The 20,169-nt window shown below is 40.0% G+C and overlaps 1 protein-coding gene and 3 long non-coding RNA genes across 18 annotated transcripts in view; 2 read left to right on the top strand and 2 right to left on the bottom strand.

The window, feature by feature from the left end:
* LOC137488296 (uncharacterized) overlaps positions 1 to 20,169 on the top strand; it is a 724,224-nt gene that overhangs the window by 149,901 nt on the left and 554,154 nt on the right. The window lies entirely within an intron of this gene.
* The window catches only part of def8 (differentially expressed in FDCP 8 homolog), a 181,020-nt gene that overhangs the window by 110,236 nt on the left and 50,615 nt on the right, over positions 1 to 20,169 (bottom strand). For 5 of the 15 annotated variants that reach the window (XM_087291916.1, XM_087291924.1, XM_087291919.1 and 2 more), the window contains exon 1: positions 2,328 to 2,387. The exons of the other annotated variants lie outside the window; for them this stretch is intronic. In XM_087291916.1, coding sequence (XP_087148042.1) covers positions 2,328 to 2,352 — 25 coding nt within the window. In that variant the 5' untranslated portion in view covers positions 2,353 to 2,387. Of the gene's footprint in view, positions 1 to 2,327; positions 2,388 to 20,169 lie in introns of those variants that run through there. 15 annotated transcript variants of the gene reach the window in all.
* On the top strand, positions 3,997 to 5,278 carry LOC147839771 (uncharacterized). The gene is made up of 2 exons (XR_015515080.1): positions 3,997 to 4,184; positions 4,312 to 5,278. It is a non-coding gene; the product is annotated as an uncharacterized LOC147839771 (long non-coding RNA).
* LOC141378848 (uncharacterized) lies at positions 4,328 to 6,513 on the bottom strand. The gene is made up of 3 exons (XR_015515035.1): positions 6,252 to 6,513; positions 5,878 to 5,975; positions 4,328 to 4,994 (listed from the first exon to the last, which is right to left on the bottom strand). It is a non-coding gene; the product is annotated as an uncharacterized LOC141378848 (long non-coding RNA).

Here is a 20,169-nt window from a genome sequence, read left to right as displayed (position 1 = left end):
ATGGTCTACTGTGTCAAATGCAGCACTTAAGAGCACAAGCACAGCACAATCTCCAGCATCATCAGATAATAAAATTTCATATAAAACTTTCACAAGTGCAGTCTCAGTTGAATAAAATTTTCTAAAACCTGACTGAAAGGGCTCTATTTTGACGGTCTATGCGCAAAACGCAAAACGCAGGGCGCAAACGCTTTCAGGGCGTGTCAGGACGCGTTTTTGCTAATTTAAGGACGGGAAATCTGCCTTGCGCTTCGGCGCATGGTCTAAAAAGGTTGAGTTTATATTCTTAATGAGTTATAGGTGTGTTTTAAGAATAAACCAATTAGAGTCTCATCTCCCATTCCCTTTAAGAGTCAGCTGCGTCACGCCAAGAGCGCATAAGCTATTTACAGGACGTAAAGTAAGTCTAAGTGGAAAAAATTAGCATTTCACAAGCAAACAGTTAACAGTTTTTTAACAGAAAACTGTTAAACAGAGCATCTACTGCGTGAGAATGAGAGATAATGGATCACTTTCGCTCTTGGATAGGGAAACCTTTACGCACAGATATCAATTAGTCTATAATTAAATACTTTTGTTTGTTAAGCGCAAATATTCGTTTCAAAACTATTTCTAAATTTAGTTGTAATTTCCAGCAAACGAATAAATGAATAATAATAGCAAAATGTGCTCAAAAACCTGAGTTATGTCCTAAAACACATGCTTTGCCCCATATGGTCTAAAACCTGACAGGTGGGCAAATCTAAGCTTTTTTTTAATAAAACAAATATACATATGGATATAATAAATAATACTGCTAATAATAATATTATACAAAGGCAAATTGTTATGAATGAACTGAAAAAAGCCTCCCGAGATGAAGAAGACATAAAAGCAGTGGTTTTTCATATTTATGTAGGCTAGAAAATAATATGTTTTATAATATTTTAATCCTTTATATTTATATTCTACATCTATTCTTATTATATCCTATATATATCCTTAATATTTACATTTTTTCATATGTAAAGATATTTGCCTATTGCTCTCTTGTGCGTATTAAGCAGTGCGTAAGCAAGGCACAACTCTGCGCCGGAGTTTAGACCGGGTTAGTTTTGGTCTAATGAAAAATCTTTTATAGTTTCTCAAAATAGCAACGCGCCAGCGGTCCGCCTCAGAACGCCTTCCTTTTTAGACCAGAACGCCTATGGGCGCAAAGATGAGCGCTAATGCATTTGCTATTTAAACAGCATAGCGCAACGCCTCAAAACGACTCTTGCGCCAAGCTTAAACTACCAAAAGACTACTGCGTCATGCCTTGCGCTGCGCCGGGTGTATAATAGGGCCCAAAGACCTCAAAGATTTTATAATTATCTAAAAATCTTTGCAATTGCTTTGTAATAAAAGACAGATTTGAAATGGACCTATAATTGGCTAAAACAGATGGATCTAAGTTTGGTTGCTTCAGCAAAGGATTTACAGAGGCATGTTTTAAAACATCAGGTACATTACCAGTGTTAATACATTGATTTACCATCACTGCAATATAGTGACCCACTGTCTCAAAAACTTGCTTTAATAAGTATGGTGGAAGAGCATCAGTGGAAGAACCAGACAGCTTTAACTGACACACTATTTCTTTAAGCTGTATAAAAGTAGTTGGTTTAAACTGGTTAAAAACAGCAGAGCATACTGAGGCAACAGAAGGGTCAAAGGCATAATGAGGAAATCCCCAATCGGAAATTACTGATCTTGTTAATAAAAAATCTGAGAAAATCATCACACCTGGTTTTTGACACATCTGGGAGCACACATACAGTTGGATTTACAACAGCATTAAAAATGGTAAAAAGAGTTCTGTGAATCTTGCCAATGATTGCGGGAAAGTACCTTGATCTTGCTATTCTCATTTCCTTTTGAAGTTTGAACAATGAAAAGTTTTATGGAAAGTTTATTAAGGAATATATTTGCCAAAACTACCTTCCAAGCAGAGAGTCAAATATTCATTATCACTTAACACCAATTACTCAAAAGGCAAACCAAGTATTATGGATACGCCTTTTCTTATAACATCCTTGATAAAGGGGTCAATCCCAAATTCACATGCACACACAAAACACCACCACATGGGTTCCACAATAATTAAATTTTAAAAGTCTGGTTTGCTTTAAACAAAACAAATAATATCAATAATAATAAGAAGAAGAAGAACAAGAACACGAAGAAAAGCAACACATTGAGCTTTAGTAATATAAATTATAAATGATTATATTCATTTTATTTATCCATTTTTTAGTTTTCAAAAATAATGCTCTGGTAGGTACAAATAGTATTCAATTTGGACTGACCTGCATAGAAGTCACTGTACAGCATGTTGTCACATACAACTCCTATAAAGACTTCATACTAACAATTTAAAAAAGTAGACCGAGTCTGCAACTTCAGGAAATGATACAGCAGTCACCACTTCTGTAATCTCATTACAGTTTGCCGTTTTGTTACACATCCTCTTGCATCTAATGCGACCTGGCACACAAATCAATGTTGTCATACTTTTACATTTTCAGAATAAAATCTGTAGATTTATCAGATGTTTCCTTCAGTGTAAAGGACCATTCAAACCAAGAAAGGTAATTATAAAGTGTCAATCTTTCCAACTTGGTGAAAATCAGTACAAACCAAAGCTATAATGGTAAATTGAAAGAGGAACTATAATGCAGAAATCACTTTTGGAACACTTTCTTAAAACATTTGAGCATCTATAGGTCAGTTTTCTATTATGTATTATTCTACTTTTTCTTTTATTCAAAGGCGAATAATCTATTATTTGAAAATAATTGTATGATGGTAGTGTGTGCACAACCACCCTATAAAAATCTGCCCACTTATACATCTCTACAAATTATAAACGTTCACTCCCTATGTGCCGTTTTCAAAATGTGTGCTTTGTGACATCACATTAGCAAAGGCCCCACAAATTACTCTTGACATTAGATGTTTTAGCATAAAACCACCATGAGCAAGTATTATACAGTCCGCCATTGTACTGAAGAGAATGTCACCCAGGCATATCCGGAGTCTAATCAGATATAAATCCACATTGAGCCATTGAAGACAAGGTGGATCAAATTTGAATGGAATTGCTCATCCAAATAAGCGTAAAAAAAAAAAAAAACTTCTGTTCATGATCCTACTATGTCTCCAGAAGATGATCAAGAAGACCATTTTTTGTAATAATGTGCATACAACATACACGATGGAGGCATACACTGTGCAACTTTTTTGCAGTTTTAGCATCATATCAACTCGCAGTGTACAGGATGATTGCAATACGATGTAAATGTAACTCTCAGGAGTCATGTACTTTGAGCAAGACGGCTCACACAGTGCGTATGAAACAAACATTTAACACCTACTTCTTTTATGTTTAATGTTGGTGGGTAAACAAGCATATGGTGTTTTTATGCCACCCAATGGGAAAGAGTGTGGAGCTCAGTGAAAAGAAAGAAATTGAAATGTACAACTAACAAATATGTTTTCCTAATGAAATCTGTGTCCCACAATATACATGGACAGAATATTATACACTTTTAATTATTTTGGTGTATTCTGGAATATATAAATTAATGTTGTAGCAGTGAACCCCCATGAACATGGAAGTGTGTGTGTCCATCTGTTTCTTTGTGCATGTTATTTTTGTGCAAGTGCACAGACACTGGCTGTTTGTCAATATGCATTCTTAAAGAGCATATTGTAGGTTAGACACCCCAGTGAGACAATGTGTGTAAGAGTAAAGTAAGAATTAGATTTTCTTTAAAATAAATGTTAAAGTTTATTATTAAGCCGTTTGGAGTCGTTTTAAGTAACGGAAATTTACTTCCGCGTTTGAATCGCCAGACCGGAAGTGACGTAGGACCAGGGAGTTTGCGCATATAAACACTATGAAGACAACTGATCGTGGTGCACGTTTGGATGCCGAGATAAGATATTCTGAGAGACTCACACAAACGACAGACCACAGCCATACAATTATAAGCCTGTGGACAGACCAGCAGACAGAACAGCAGTCTGAGAAGTGTAATTTAACTCTTTTGTGAGGGAGAACAAAGCAGGATTATGGTGAGGCCATTGTTGGCTTACAGAATGATATGTAAGATAACAAAATCTTATCTGGCAACAGCAAAGCTAGTATTGATCATCTATAAGTATTAATACTTACCAGTAACAGAAACTAATGAGCATTTAACACAGTTATGCAACATTGACACTATTTTTAATAGTAGATAAGTGAATACAAAACACAAATAACACAGAACATCTGGAATAATGCAGAAACATGTAAACAAGGTACTGGAAAATCTTTTTTATTTTACAAAAGGTTTTCAGAGCTTCTGTATTAAAATAAAAGCAACATCAAATATTAAAACAATTAAAATAAGTTTTTAAATATGTCTTTTTTTTCATTGGGTATAAGATTATCTGTATCAGATCCTATTTAGGCTACAATCCATAAAAAGACAAGTACAGTTGTTATAGTATAAAATATTTACAAAGATTTGATCAACAGATCTGATCTGCATTTATGATTAAATAAACTTTAACCCTAATTCAAGTTCAAATTCTAAATGCAACTCAAGTTCAAGTTTTATTTATATAGCACAAAATCATAAGCAGTGTTAATACCCAGCATTTTTACTCTTTATATATGTATAAGTATCTGTGAGTGTGTGTATACTGAAAGGAAAATATATCATCTGACCCATTTAAAAGTAAACCTAAAATAATTTTTCAGTAAGTTGGCCAATGTTTATGTGGGTACCACACCATCATGTCTTTAATGTGTGTTAAATTGTGAATGCTGTGTAAAAAGATGCCGACAGCCTCATCCTTGTAAACCCGCTGGAAGGATCTAGAAAGGAGAGTAAATGTAGTGGCCAATTCTGCATTCTCGTCGAGCCTGTGATGAACTCCAGTAGTCCACCGTCAGACACGCAGTGAGGGCTGATGCATATATTCTGGGGAAATAATGCAAAAGTTTAAATCATGTTTATTAATAATGTATATTTTAAAATTCACCATATGATTTTTAATACAACACAATACAGAAAACCCAACCACATTTGCAGACCCCTGGATAGTGAACTGCAAACCATCTCACATATACAGTAGACTGTACCCATTATAAGTTGAGCATGTAAGAACAAACTTCAATTTTTTGAATGTTATTTGTTTTTCTTCTACAAGATGAATATTCCTCATATGTGAATAAAAAGTGCCTTTCCTCATTGACAGGACAGAATATTTTTACTCTCCCTCAAGTGGTTTCAAACCTTATTGACTTTCTTCTGTTGATCACAAACCAAGATATTTTGAAGAAAGCTAAAAATCTGTAACCATTGACTTCTATAGTGGGAAAAACAGATATGGAAGTCAATGGTTACACGTTTCCAATATTTAAAAAAAAAAGGAAGTCAAAGATAGTGTGAGTTTACCTGCCTGTATTATATAGAAATATTGTAGTAATTCTTTGCCCTTCTAGTTTTTGTTATCAAATAATACCATGCACAAATAATTCACGATAGGGGTCATAATATTTTACCCGATGAATGAGGTGAATGTCTGAGGTAAAATTGGTTTTATATTCACACATTCTGACTTTCTCCCTAATAATATAATTTCAGAAGAGTATTATTTGCTAATCCCTAATATCATGTTAGCAGCCAATGACTATCAAAGTACAACATTGTACACTGTCAGTTTAATAGTCCTAATGTTGTTTTTAAGTCATATTTACGTGTGATTTCAGTCATTATAATAAAAGTGCTAAGGTAAACAATACTGAGAGTGTGTCACACAAGCTGTCACTAATCGAATGTGCGAATATAAAATCCACTTTACCTTAGTTGAGGTTATAACCTCTGTGAGCCAAAGTGAAGCACAGTTGACCGAGTGGAGAGAAAGCCTTCAGCTCCGGGTCATCATCTGTCTCCCAAAGTCTAATAAACACACCCCAAAGCAAAACAAAGTCACAACGCTGTAACTATACAAGACATTTATTATATTAGCAAACTGATGCTCCTAGCCGTCTTGTCATATGTGTACATTTTTACACGCTTTAAAAAAAGTATATTTAATATGCTTAACAATACAAGCTAGCAGCCGTGCTATCGGCTACTCCAAAGTAAACACATCACGTTGCTTCAAATTACTCAAAATATAATGCTTACGGACTTGAAAGTTGACAAACATAAATGAAAAACGAGTTGTCTTACCGTGTAGAGCTCACCGAGCTGCATCTCCGACTGATTCAGGAGTGTTTTTTGTCGTTCGCGTCAACTATCACTCTTATCGGATTCATCCCATTTCATGAACCAAAATAGCAAGAGGAAACTTGTGGACTTGATCTGTTGACAGGCTGGAGTTTGTGCAGTTTCCATAAACGCAATAATATACCACGATGATGATAAATTATGCCAAAACTAACAACCAGTTCTGCTATTAGCTCCTCTGCCCCACTGTAAACAGCGCGCGTCTGTCTGGGTGGTTAGAAAAAAAAGCGGAAGTGGGAAAACAGACACATTTTCTTTAAAATTTGTGCCCTTGCACTTCGTAAAACATTTTAATATGGTATTTTATGGTATTATAGAGTATTTTCACAAACTATTTTACCTTTTTTTTTTTAAACAGTTTTTTAACCTACAATAGGCTCTTTAAGCATTTTTGCGTTATAACTGTATTATTGTCTTATAAGAATTATTGTGTACCATCATCTCAAAACTCAAGAATGATATCTATGATGCATCAAATGCAGATACATTTAGTCCATTCTCGGCATTCTTGAAATTGAGAAACAGCCACTGAGTTTCACTTCATAGTTCTGATTCAACCATGTGATTTCCTCATGGGGGCCGACTGAAATTTCTGAGATGTCAAAAAATCATTCAAGAGAACCATTCACAAACACAGCACGGCAAAAGATTCACAACAAAGCTAAAATTCATCTTAAAATTTATCATAGTCGCACAAGTCAGAATTCCGCTCAAAATCATATATATATATATATATATATATATATATATATATATATATATATATATATATATATATATATATATATATATGTATATATATGTATATATATGTGTATATATATACATATATATACATACCGCACCTTTCCCGCCTTTCAGGCTCGTGTACCTTCTGGAACATTATATAGAGGAATAGCTTAGCAGGAGGAAGATTCATTTGAACGGGGCTTCAAATGAATCGACTCTTTTGATCCGAACAAACGAATCGTTCAGCGATGCTATCAACATAAAATTTGAGCAGGGTAGCAAGATCAAAGTTCAAGACATTAGATTCATTAATATACACAGGCACCTTTCTTTATACAAAAGTAGACTTTATTGACTAATCTAACAGAAACTAACACCTAACACAAACACACATTCATACAAGCATAGGGGAGAGTAACAAACGTGAAGAGGTTGAGAAGATGTAATGATGAGAAAAACCTATGAGTTTGTAAAAACAAACCAAGCAACCAAACGTAATCAAATTCAATATAACCCTTCTATTGTCTCTTTAGGGTTAATTTAGTTCACACCAGTTTAGATGTTGGGAGAAAGGTGATACTTGCTGTCTGTTCGTGATGTCCGAGCTCTCGTTGTTAAGCACGTGGTTGGTTGGCTGATCTTTGTTCCTCACGAGGTTGTAGTTTCAAGTTGAAGCGGCAAAAAGCATTCTGGGCGGTGAAATGTCAGAGCGCGGTCCGATTAACCCCTTTCTGTCTGGGTATCTGTCTGCTTTCTTGGAGGTTTCTCAGTCTCAAGGAAGTTGTACAGAGTTGAAGAAGGTTTCAAAACAGAGGTCTTTGGAGCAGAGAGAAGGGGGAGGGGGGGTTGCTTGGAGTTGGGAGAGAGAGGAGGTTCCAAGAGCGTTTGAACAGAGAGCGTGCGTGTGAAGAGAGGGGGTTCCAAGCAAGGTCCCAGGACATAGAGAGAGTTGCGAAGAAGAGGAAGCGAGAGTTTTGCTTGGTTTCCAACTTTTATAAGGCGGGTTCGGATCCACCCTCCATGGAAAGTTGACCAATTAGAAGCTTACTTCCTTGAATATTAAATTTAGTGAAGTTTTTAAACTAATTTCGAGAGGAGCACATGATATAATTGACCGCAGCTGGCCGCCTATCTACTCTCATTAGTTAGCCAATCAGATCTATTTCAAATTACTATAAATAGCCTAGCTAGATATTACTCCCTTACCTTCGTTTTCCGAAGAACAAGGACAAACCCTGCTCCTAACAAACTACCGAAACCCTCGACAACAAACAACAACGACAACAGCTACAACAACAGCTACAACAACAGCTACAACAACAGCAACAGCAACAACAACAACAGCAACAACAACAGCAACAACAACAGCAACAACAACAGCAACAACAGCCTACATCAACAATAACAGCTAACGCTTCAACAACAACAGCTTCAACAACAACAGCTACTACAACAACAGCTACAACAAAACAGCGACAACAACAGAAAGAACTCACAACCTAAACAGAACAATCCAACATCAAAGCCATCAACAAGCAACATGGAAGGAACCAACACACCAGCTCTCCCGGAAACACCAGCCCAAACACAACAACAAACCCAAATAAACACCGAGGCTCCTATCAGAGGCCGAAGACCCATCCGCTCCACAGTCACAAGAACCCATCGCCGCACGCAATCTCCATCTCCAAACCGCAACTTACCGTCTCCCGCTTCATCCTACGCCTCTGCAAGATCTTCATCCATCACATCCAACAAAATGACTTTCTGAACTCCGCCAGTCACTCACAAACGCCGGAATTTCCATCCCCACCCGCTGCAATAAATCCGAACTTCTGAAACTGTACGAAGCCATCCCGTCACCAACTCCGCCTCCCCAAGACAGTAGACCAACTCGCTCCCGCCACACCCCCTATCCACAACCCTCCGCTACTCAGCACTCAAGAAACCCCCCTGGACCACCCAAGAAAGCAACCAAGAAAACTAATAAAAAGCAACCTCAAGCTACAGGACAGACAGCACCTTCTACCAACCAACACACAGTGAATCCACCGGACAATTATGCCACTCCAGGACTTCCCACCCCCCTCCTTTGGCCTCCAGCCCCACAATCCAGCGAAAACTCCAGTCCGACTCTTCAAGCAATTCCCCCGACTCTCAACCCTCCTCAGTTCTCTCTTTCTTCTAATCTCCCTCATTCTTCAACTCAACTTATTCCCAATCTTTCTTCTAATCTCCCTCATTCTTCAACCCAACTTATTCCCACTCAATCCTTTCCTACAAGCTCCAACGCTCTCCCTCTGACTGCTAATTTTTCATCTACTAATCCCCCCTTTTTTCCCTCTACATCCCTCCAAGCACCCACTTCCATTACTAACCCTCCCCAACAAAATGCTCTCTGTACTAACACATCTTCCGCACGAGCCCCCTTCACCCTAGCCACAGCCACACCCCTTCCCATTCCGCATAACGCTCCAGTCCTGGAACCACCTCAGATCTCCAACACAGTCAGGAACCTCATCCTATCAGGTGCAGACATAGACCTCTCTACACTCCTTTCACCTATTGCACCTCCCTCGGCAGATCGACAGGTGGATTGCGGCGAATTCACCATTACACTTAAATCACCAGTCAGCTCTCAACCTCGCACACTCACAATAGCCGAATTCCACGTAGCTTTCTCACGTTATACAGACACCATCTGCTCCGTCTTTCCCCATAGGAGGCGCGAGCTGAACGACTATATGGCTATCATTTCGGAGCTCGCACTCTCCTATGGGGGAACGCATTTCTATACATATCACAAATTATTTTCAGCAAAATGCGCTATTCGCGTTGCTCAATGGAATCAGTGTTCTTATTGGGGGGCTTTGGACACTGATCTCCATAACAGAGTTTTTCTAGGATGCCGCAATCTTTCCTGCGCGGTCTGCCGCTCAAACCTTCACCCAACCACTTCCTGTCCCTTCATAATCCCCTCCACTGAGAAAGAACTACAAACCCCAAGATCCACTAGTTACGTACCCCGCCCTTCTACCTCTGCTATCCCTGCTCTTCTCCCCCCTCCCTCCTCTCAAAACCCTCCATCATCTCTAGCTTGCAATAACTTTAACGCAGCCAGATGTTTCCGCCACCCTTGCAAATACTTACACATTTGCAGTTACTGCGGTGGCGCTCATGCTCGAGTGGTCTGCCAAGTGTGGAAAGCAAATAAAAAACATAGATCCTACTTGTCGACTCCTGTCAATATTTCTAATCTTTACCATGAATTATGCATGCACCCTGATCCTAACTTTTCTGAATTTCTCATTTCAGGTCTGTCTAATGGATTCCACCCCGGTGTTTCGACTCTTCCTTCCTATAACCTCGCATGTCCTAACCTTCAATCTGCTAACGCCGAACCAGAAGTGGTGGAGCAATTAATAAAGAAAGAGATCGATAATAAATTTATGATCGGTCCCTTTCTTGCCCCTCCGTTTAGCACCTATCGAGTCAGCCCAATTGGAGTAGCGACCAGAAAATTTTCGGGCAAAAAACGGCTAATTATCGACCTGTCTTCTCCCCATAATTCCGCCTATTCAAGTGTCAACAGCATAATTTCACCCGACGAATTCTCTCTGAATTACCACGATATAGACCAAGTCATTTCTTTAATTAAACTCGTCGGACGCGACGCCTGGCTCGCGAAAGTAGACATCACGTCAGCTTTCAAAATTATGCCATTGCATCCCGAGTTCTGGCATCTCTTTGGCATTAATTGGAAATCCCAATTCTACTTTGCAGTCCGTTTAACCTTCGGCTGCAGAAGTAGCCCCAAAATCTTCGACATGCTTTCAGAAGCATTATGCTGGATCCTCGCTAACAATTACGGCATTCCGCACGTAGTCCACCTACTAGATGATTTCCTCATAATTTCCCCTCCAAATTCCCCACCTGCTAAACACCTAGAGATTACCAAAGCAGTGTTTGCCAAACTCGGCATCCCTCTAGCTGAAGAAAAAAACCGCCGGCCCCAGCACCTTCATAGAATTCTTAGGCATCAATTTGGACTCTAACAAATTTCAAGCATCTTTACCCAAAGAGAAAGTCGATCGCATCATTTCTCTATCTTCCATATTTTTGGAGAAACAAGAATGTTCTAAACGCGAACTGCTGTCAATATTAGGACATTTAAATTTCGCCATGCGCATCATACCTCAAGGACGCCCGTTCGTCACTCACCTCCTTCAACTCGCAGCATCAGTTCAGAGTCTAGAAGAAAATATATCCTTATCCGATCCATGCCGAAACGAACTCAGCCTCTGGATTTCCTTCCTTAAGTGCTGGAACGGCTGTTCTTTCTTTTATAGCGATTTAATTTCATCCCCCGTAGACATCCATCTTTATACAGACGCTGCACCCTCCATAGGATTTGGCGGTTACTACCAAGGCCGCTGGTTCGCATCCGATTGGCCCCCCCAAATGTTAGAGGTTCCATCACACCAATATTCATCTGCATTATTCGAACTATACCCCATAGTCGTCGCGACCCTATTATGGGGAGATGAATGGTCTGCTTCCAGCATTCTCATTCACTGTGACAATGAAGCCGTCGTTCACTGCATTAATAGAGGGCGCTCTCACTCCCCCGCTCTAATGCCGCTTCTCCGTCGCCTTATTTGGACTTCAGCCAAAAAACAGTTTATTTTAACTGCTGTACATGTTCCTGGTTTTCATAATCAAATTGCTGACTCTCTCTCTCGTCTTCATTTTCAGAAATTCAGAGAATTAGCGCCGGAGGCGGAGCAGCACCCGACGCCCATCCCTCCTTATTCAGAGATGATATTCCAATAAATCATCCCATGCACGATCTGCACCAAGCATCCATATCTCTCATTATGCAAGCGGTGGCTCCAAGAACCTTACAAGCTTATCTCACTGCATGGAAAACATTCAAACATTTCCATTCACTATACAACACTACATTCCCCAATTTCTCCCTACTTACAATCACATCATTTATCACTTACCATCATTCTCACAAACATATCCAGGCAAACTCGATTAAGAGCTATTTAAGTGGCATTCAGTTTTTTCACAAACTCATGTACGGCTCCAGTTCTGAATCTATCACTAACTCACAAACTAGCCTTCTTATTAAAGGCATTCAGAAGACCCGCCCCCCCCTCCCAGACACAAGGCTACCCATCACACACAACATACTAGCTAAATGCATTTCCACACTCAGGAAAGGCTATTTTTCATTTCATACAGATCATACCCTAGATGCAATGTTTATTCTTGCCTTTTTTGGATTTCTAAGATGTTCTGAATTTACAGTTACATCTAAATTCGATCCCTCTATCCACCCTACTATAGCAGATCTGACCTTGATTGATGAGGAAACAATTGCTTTCCTCATTAAGCAAAGTAAAACAGATCAATCCAGAAAGGGACATTACATCTACATATTCAACATTCCCTCCCCCACAAGCCCATTCCAAACTCTTCTAGCTTACACACACTACAGGAAAACACTAAGTGCAAGTCCCCTAGACCCCCTTTTCATAGACGACACACACCACCCAGTGACACGCTTTTGGTTCCAAAAACACCTTAAATATGTCCTAACCAACTCAGGCTTCCCATCAGAATCATACTCCAGTCACTCATTCAGAATTGGAGCCGCCACTACAGCAGCACACAAAGGGTTATCACAACAACACATACAAACACTAGGAAGGTGGTCTTCTGACGCCTTCAAAACCTACATCCGACTCAGCCACAGTCATCTCAGGGAAGCCCAGAGGACCCTCACCAGCCGTTGCAGTTATCCCAGCGGCCAAAGGCACGAGCCTAGTACAAGGAAAGAACACAACCCAGCTATACCAGCTTCCCGAGGGCAGAGGAACTACCAAGTCTCTCAAGGGCGCGGGCATGACCCAGCCATCTAATTTCTTTTCTTCCTTCCAGCTGATTTGCACTCAGCCTTCTCCCCCTTTTCACTCACCCTACTACAGTAAGAGTTCTTTCCCTGCCCAAGCCCCCCCGTCACCCCCGCCCCCCCTGGCCGCTGCCACAGAAGTTTTCACTGCCCACCAACTTTTCTAACTTCTGTAGGACCCCCCCCCCCCCCCCCATGGCTCTGGCCCCCGCAGGGGCGTTACCCCGAGCTTCGATTCCCGCAGGAATCATCTCACGGCCCGGCCTTAGCTTTTTATATTATATGTCATTTCAATGACATATAGTATAGCACTATTTATTTTCTCTTTGTTTGATTTTATTTGTATAAATTCACATCTATATGCACCCACGCATATAAATATGAATTTATATATAGTGCTGTCACCCTCACGCTCTGTTCCCGCAGGAACACCCCCAGAGCACCTATACCGCCCGTCACCCTCCAGAAAGAGTCTTCACCTTCCCCTCATCTTTCCAGACTCCTACTGGAGCCAGCCAAATAGCTCACCCAGCCCCGAGCTGTGACACTAGCCATGTCACCGACCCTCCCCGGCCCTAGCTTTTATTCATTTATTTCTGTTTATTTCTCACATTTATCTTTTATTTTTTTAAAATTTATTTATATATATGTATATATATATGCACCCACGCATATAAATATATATTTATATATAGTGCTGTCACCCTCACGCTCTAACTCCCGCGGAGTTAATCCCGAGCACCGGACCCCCGCAGGGGTCATCGCCCAACTGCCATTTCACCCTCCAGCTGGGGCTTCACCGACCATTCCTTTTCCCGACTCCAGCTGGAGATGGCACATACAGCTCTCTCTCCCGCAGGAGAGCCAAGAGCTTCGACTCTCTCAAGAGTCAGTAAAAAACGCCCCCCCCAAGGCCCTAGATTACCCCATTATATATTTATATATCTATATGTTTCATATAAATATATAATTATATATAGTGCTGCCACCTCCCAGCTCAATCTCCGCAAGGAGTGTTCCTCGAGCAAATTACTCCTTTGGAGTCCCCGCCCCCCCTGCCCCCCTTCACCCCCCTCTCCAGCCGGAGTCCTTCACTCCCCTTCCCTTGTAATGACTCCAGCAGGATTCCCGCCCACCCCATGGCTCTGACCCCCGCAGGGGTCTCCCCGAGTCTCTACTCCAGCAGGAGTATTCACAGCCCAAGCCAACTCTGCTCGGGTTCCCGCAGGAACCTGTTTCACCCTTTGCTCCAAGGAGCCCTCTTTACATTTCCTTTTAAATAACTATATCCAGCAGCCGGATATAGCATTTCAAGCCTTTTGGGGAGTTTCTTCGAATACACGGCTGCTGTCCCGAGCTTCATGCATTTGGGGAGCTCTCGAGAACCACCTGATCTCGTACTCCCCTTACATGCTCTATGGACCTGGCGGGAGCCCTGGGCTCAACTATCTCCGAGCTCAGGGTTCTCTACCGGGACAGCATGCCAAACCTGCTTACAGTCGTCAAGCAATATCTAAGTGTGAACTCTTGAAGTGAAGTTTTTAAACTAATTTCGAGAGGAGCACGTGATATAATTGACCGCAGCTGGCCGCCTATCTACACTCATTAGTTAGCCAATCAGATCTATTCCAAATTACTATAAATAGCCTAGCTAGATATTACTCCCTTACCTTCGTTTTCCGAAGAAACCCCCCATCCACCCCCTATCTCCTCCTTTCCTCCCTTTAAAAAGGGGAGCTCTCGAGAACCACCTGATCTCGTACTCCCCTTACATGCTCCATGGACCTGGCGGGAGCCCTGGGCTCAACTATCTCCGAGCTCAGGGTTCTCTCCCGGGACAGCATGCCAAACCTGCTTACAGTCGTCAAGCAATATCTAAGTGTGAACTCTTGAATGGGTCTTTGTCCGAGTCAGAATAATTTGCATAGGCAAATTTTATGTAAATCAGCACAAAAATGTTAAAGTCTCTTAAAACATTAATATGTTGCACTTATATTAAAACAAAATGTCAACGATCAATTTGTACGCTTTTCAAAAAGTCCAAACTTGAACAGTATAAGCGGATGCTTAGCCTAGGTACAGTTAAACATTATATGCAAGGGTATTAAAACCAAAAATATTAATACAAGAGAAAGGGAAACTTTGCAAAACATATGATTAAACATAAAGAGTAAAGTTTATATGAAAACAGTGTTAAACAGCAAATAGTCCTTTGTAAGTCATTCCTGTGCTTAGAGCCGCATGGCACATTCCTTTGGGTCGTAAATACCTTGGAATCAGGTTTCGAGCCTTCTCTGGGCAAAGTTGGCTGGTTGTGGAATAAAATGCTAAATATTTATGTGTCTGGTCGGCCATATTCGTTACAGACCCATTTCTAAACATAGTAGTTTTAACAACTCATTTCTGATAAATGACTTCTTTTATCTTTGCTATGATGACAGCACATAACATTTTTCTAGATATTTTTAAATACTAGCATTCAGATTAAAAGTGTGATTCAAAGACTTAATTAGGGTAATTAGCCAAGTATAACAGTAGTTTTTTCTGCAGATCAATCAAAAATATATATATTGCTTAAAGGGGGCTAATAATATAGGTTTCAAAATATTTAAACCCGCTTTTATTCAAGCCAAAATAAAAAATAAGCCTTTCTACAGAAGAAAAAATATTATAGGGCGAATAATTTTGACTTCAACTGATAATCATTTTGAATAATTGTGATTATGATTATGACCAAAATAATTGTGATTTTGATTTTTCCCAAAATTGAGCAGCCCTACTTTAGATGTGTCATTGGCAACACACAATGACCATTATATATATAATAATATATTATATAATAATATAATATAATAATAATTATTCATTAAATTGCTGATAACTTTAGACTGTGTATGTTTAACCCTCAGGGGTCCAAGGTGTTTTGGGGCCATGGAGAAGTTTTGACATGCACTGACATTTGTGTTGTTTTTTAGTATCCTAAAAACATTAATAGCTAAAGTGTGGTAACACTGTAAACAGCACAAGCTGGGCTACAATAATACCTAAGCAGAATGGTTGCATGTGTTTGTGTTTTTGAGAAAGAAATGTTTATGTGTGGTTAGTGAAAAAACTAAAATTTTAAAGACACTGAAACAAGGCCGGGAAACATAGAGAACATCTGTTCACAAGACTTATGTGAATCTTGTATCCTAGTGATTTTGCTTCAAAATGATGTCAGAATCATATTATTTACTTGCTCACAGCACACAATGTAATACATTTAAATTTCTAAGTCACTTTCTGAGTAAAAATGGTCTATGCGAGAAGGCGTGAACTATCATTACTATGCAGTGAGGCACACCTGAGAAGACAAAGACCTGCATAATAAGCTGCATAATGAGCCATCAGACAGGTACTGTATGTGACTAAGTGTTTCAAGAAAGAATCCGAGAAAAAAAATAATAATTTACATAAATTTTTTGTTTGAAGTTTATTTAAAATATATTTACCTATCACACAAAATAGCTCGAGAGACACTTGTGAGAGTCAGTACACAACTCTGTAAACTATATAAACTTACACATAGCAAATCTTCTTGTAAAGTTACTTTTAAATAAACTTTACATTTAACTTATGGCATGCACTTGGAACACATGGAACAGTGTGTACAGAAGACACGTTCAGGGCAAAATCAATAACGTAAATATAAAGAGTGTAAAATAATAAAAGGTGTAAGGTTTGTAAAAGCCCAGTGTGAGCATCACATGGTCTTAGCTGTGTGATGTATGTGCTTGGTTGACTCCGACCACAAGATAGAGTATGGTACCACTGTTATGGTTCTCCTGGTGTAGAACAAGTGTGGGTGCTAGAGAAATTAACAGCTAATAGTTACAGCAGACAGTCTCCGAGTCCATTCATACAAGGTTACACGACATTACATGGTGTCAGAAGTCAAAAATGGAGCAGTTAAAGCCTCTGAATAGTCTGAGCTTTGATGGAAATCTGGCAGAAAACTGGCGAACATGGATTCAAAAGTTTGAACTCTATCTGATTGCAACGGGCATCGCTGAGAAGAGTAAGAAGGTAAATTGTGCGACATTCCTTCATGTTGCTGGAGACGATGCGATAAAGGTGTTTAATACGATAAAGATGTGGTTTAATACGATAAAGGTTTTTGATAAAGATGTGGATGGATATGATGGGCTGAAAGACTTGTTTAAAAACTACTGTGAGCCCCGGAAGAACATTACGTATCTGAGACACGTATTCTTTACCCGTCTTCAAGGACCAAGTGAAACAATTGATGCTTATGTGACGGACCTGAAGAACAAAGCGAAAGACTGTGAGTTTGCGCAACTAACTGATGAGCTGATAAAAGACCGCATAGTCTGTGGCATAATAAATAATGCTGTGAGAGCTAGGCTGCTCAGGGAAACAGATTTAGATCTGACAAAGGCTGTTGACATCTTTAGAGCAAGTGAAGTAACGCAAAATCACATGAAAGCCCTGCATGAGGAAGCAGATGTGGCAGTGCACAAGATAAAAGTTACCAAAGTAAAGAAAGCAGCAGATACACAGAGAGTGACAGAGAGAAATGTGAATGCAAAAGGTGTGGCTACATTCATGAACCAAAAAAGTGTTCAGCATATGGAAAAATATGCAATCCATGCAAATTAAAGAATCACTTCAGTCGCATGTGCAGATCACCGAAACAACAGTTCAAGCCCAGAAAAACAGAGAGAAAAGTACATGGGATTGATCAAGCAGAGGAAGATGATGTCATGTTTATGGGAAGTATAGAAATCAGATCAAGTGAGCCAGCAGGAGGAAAAATTCAGCTGAATACAGTCTCAACAATAAATGAAAATGGTGAGAAATGGACTGCAGAACTTAAAGTTAACAACAGTGTGCTAACTGTAAAGCTTGATTACAGGAGCAGAATGCAATGTTCTGTCAGTAAGAGACTTTGAAAAAATTCCAAACAAAAATGCTGAATTATTGAAGTCAGGATGTAAGCTAGTTACTTACTCTGGTCACATTCTGAAGACAAAAGGCAAAGCAAAGCTCAAATGTGATTTTAAAGACAATGAATATGATTTAGAATTTCAAATCATAGAAAAAGACTCACCTGCTATCCTTGAAAGAGACTCGTGCACAAAGCTAGGATTAATCAGACGAGTGTATGATGTAGATACAGACAACACTGACATAATGAGTGAATATGAAGATGTGTTTACTGGTCTAGGATGTGTGCCAGGACTGCACCATATCCAGCTCAAACCAGAGATCACTCCAGTCATTCACCCACCACGGAAAGTGCCGATAGTACTTAAGGACAGAATAAAAGCTGAATTGGACAGGATGGAGGATCTTGGAGTTATTGTAAAGCAGACTGATCCTACAGACTGGGTGAACAGCATGGTCACAGTTGTAAAACCCAACAAACTCAGAATCTGCATAGATCCCCAAGATCTTAATAATGCTATAAAAAGAGAGCATTATCCACTGCGCACAGTTGAAGAGAAGACAGCTGAGATGCCTAATGCAAAGGTTTTCTCTATACTGGATGCCAATCATGGTTTCTGGCAGGTGCAGCTGGATGAAGAGAGTTCCAAGTTATGTACCTTTAACACCTCGTATGGACGATACAGATTCTTACGACTACCGTTTGGTGTGTCGTCAGCTCCTGAGGTGTTTCAAAAGTGCATTGCACAGAGATTGGAAGGATTGGAGGGAGTCGTGAACATAGTGGATAATATTTTGGTGTGGGGTGAAGATGAGAAGCAGCATGATAGGAGATTGAGAGCGCTGATGGACAGAATCAGGAGCATCAACCTGAAATTAAATAAAGACAAATGTAAGATTAGAAGAACAGAGATTGCATATCTTGGTCACATTCTATCTGCAGAAGGTGTGAAACCAGACCAGGAAAAAGTCAGAGCCATACAGAACATGCCTGAGCCAGAGGACAAAGCAGGTCTGCTAAGGTTCTTAGGGATGCTACAGCATCTGGCTAAGTTCATTCCAAACCTCTCAGAAGTGAGCGCACCGCTCCGGAAACTACTAGAGGGTGAGACAGCTTGGCATTGGGACACAGAGCAAAAGAAAAGCTTTGAAAAACTGAAGATGCTTGTCAGCAAAGCTCCAGTGCTCAAGTATTTTGATGTAGGAAAAGATGTAACATTATCTGTTGATGCGAGCTCTGAAGGACTGGGAGCAGTGTTAATCCAGGAAGGACAACCAGTGGCTTATGGCTCCAGAGCATTGACTGACTGTCAGAGAAGATACGCGCAGATTGAAAAGGAACTTTTAGCAATTGTGTATGGATGTGAGATGTTCAAACAATATGTTTATGGGAAGACAGTGCATGTGGAAACAGACCACAAACCGTTAGAAACTGTGTTTAAGAAATCACTCCAAAAAGCTCCACCGAGACTCCAAAGGATGCTAATGAGTCTTCAACCGTATGATCTGCATGTCAGCTACAAGCCTGGAAAAGAGCTCTACATTGCAGACACATTGAGTCGAGCTTACCTGGAGGAGAAAACTGAACCACTCCTGGAGGATGAACTACAGGTGCATCTGCTTGCAGCTCAACTACCGATCACTGAAGAAAAACTGAACAAATTCAGATCACAAACAGCAGCAGATGAAGAACTGAGGTTGGTCATAGAAAGGGTACAAGAAGGATGGCCAGCAGAAATAAGCCATGTACCAGCAGTAATCAGAAAATATTGGACTTTCAGAGAGGAGCTTACATGTTACAGAATCTTACAGAATTGCAAAACTTACTGGGACCACCAGCCGATAAGTAATAACAGCTCTAAAATCATTGTTTGCAAGACACGGAATCCCAGATGAAGTGGTGTCTGACAACGGTCCACAATTTGGTAGTGCTGAGTTCAGGACATTTACACAGAGATGGGAGTTTTTACACAGCACATCTAGCCCTGGATACCCCCAGTCTAATGGACAAAGTGAGCGAGCAATTCAGACAGTAAAGAGTTTACTGAAAAAAGCACAAGAGAGCCAGAGTGATCCTTATATTGCTTTATTAGAATATAGGAATTCACCTTTGGATGGAGTAAAACTTTCTCCTGCCCAACTGCTCTTGGGTCGACGACTAAGAACCAGACTGCCAACATCAGCACAGCTACTAAAACCACAGCTGTTTGATAATGTACACCACACAATCAAAGAGAGGCAACTGAAACAGAAGCAGTACTT

The sequence above is a fragment of the Danio rerio genome, chromosome 18 (genome assembly GCF_052040795.2).
Source record: "Danio rerio strain M-AB ecotype USA chromosome 18, GRCz13ab, whole genome shotgun sequence".
In the NCBI taxonomy this organism is placed as follows: domain Eukaryota; kingdom Metazoa; phylum Chordata; class Actinopteri; order Cypriniformes; family Danionidae; genus Danio; species Danio rerio.
Note: the sequence above shows the minus strand (reverse complement) of the source record. Positions and strands in the feature narration are given on the sequence as shown.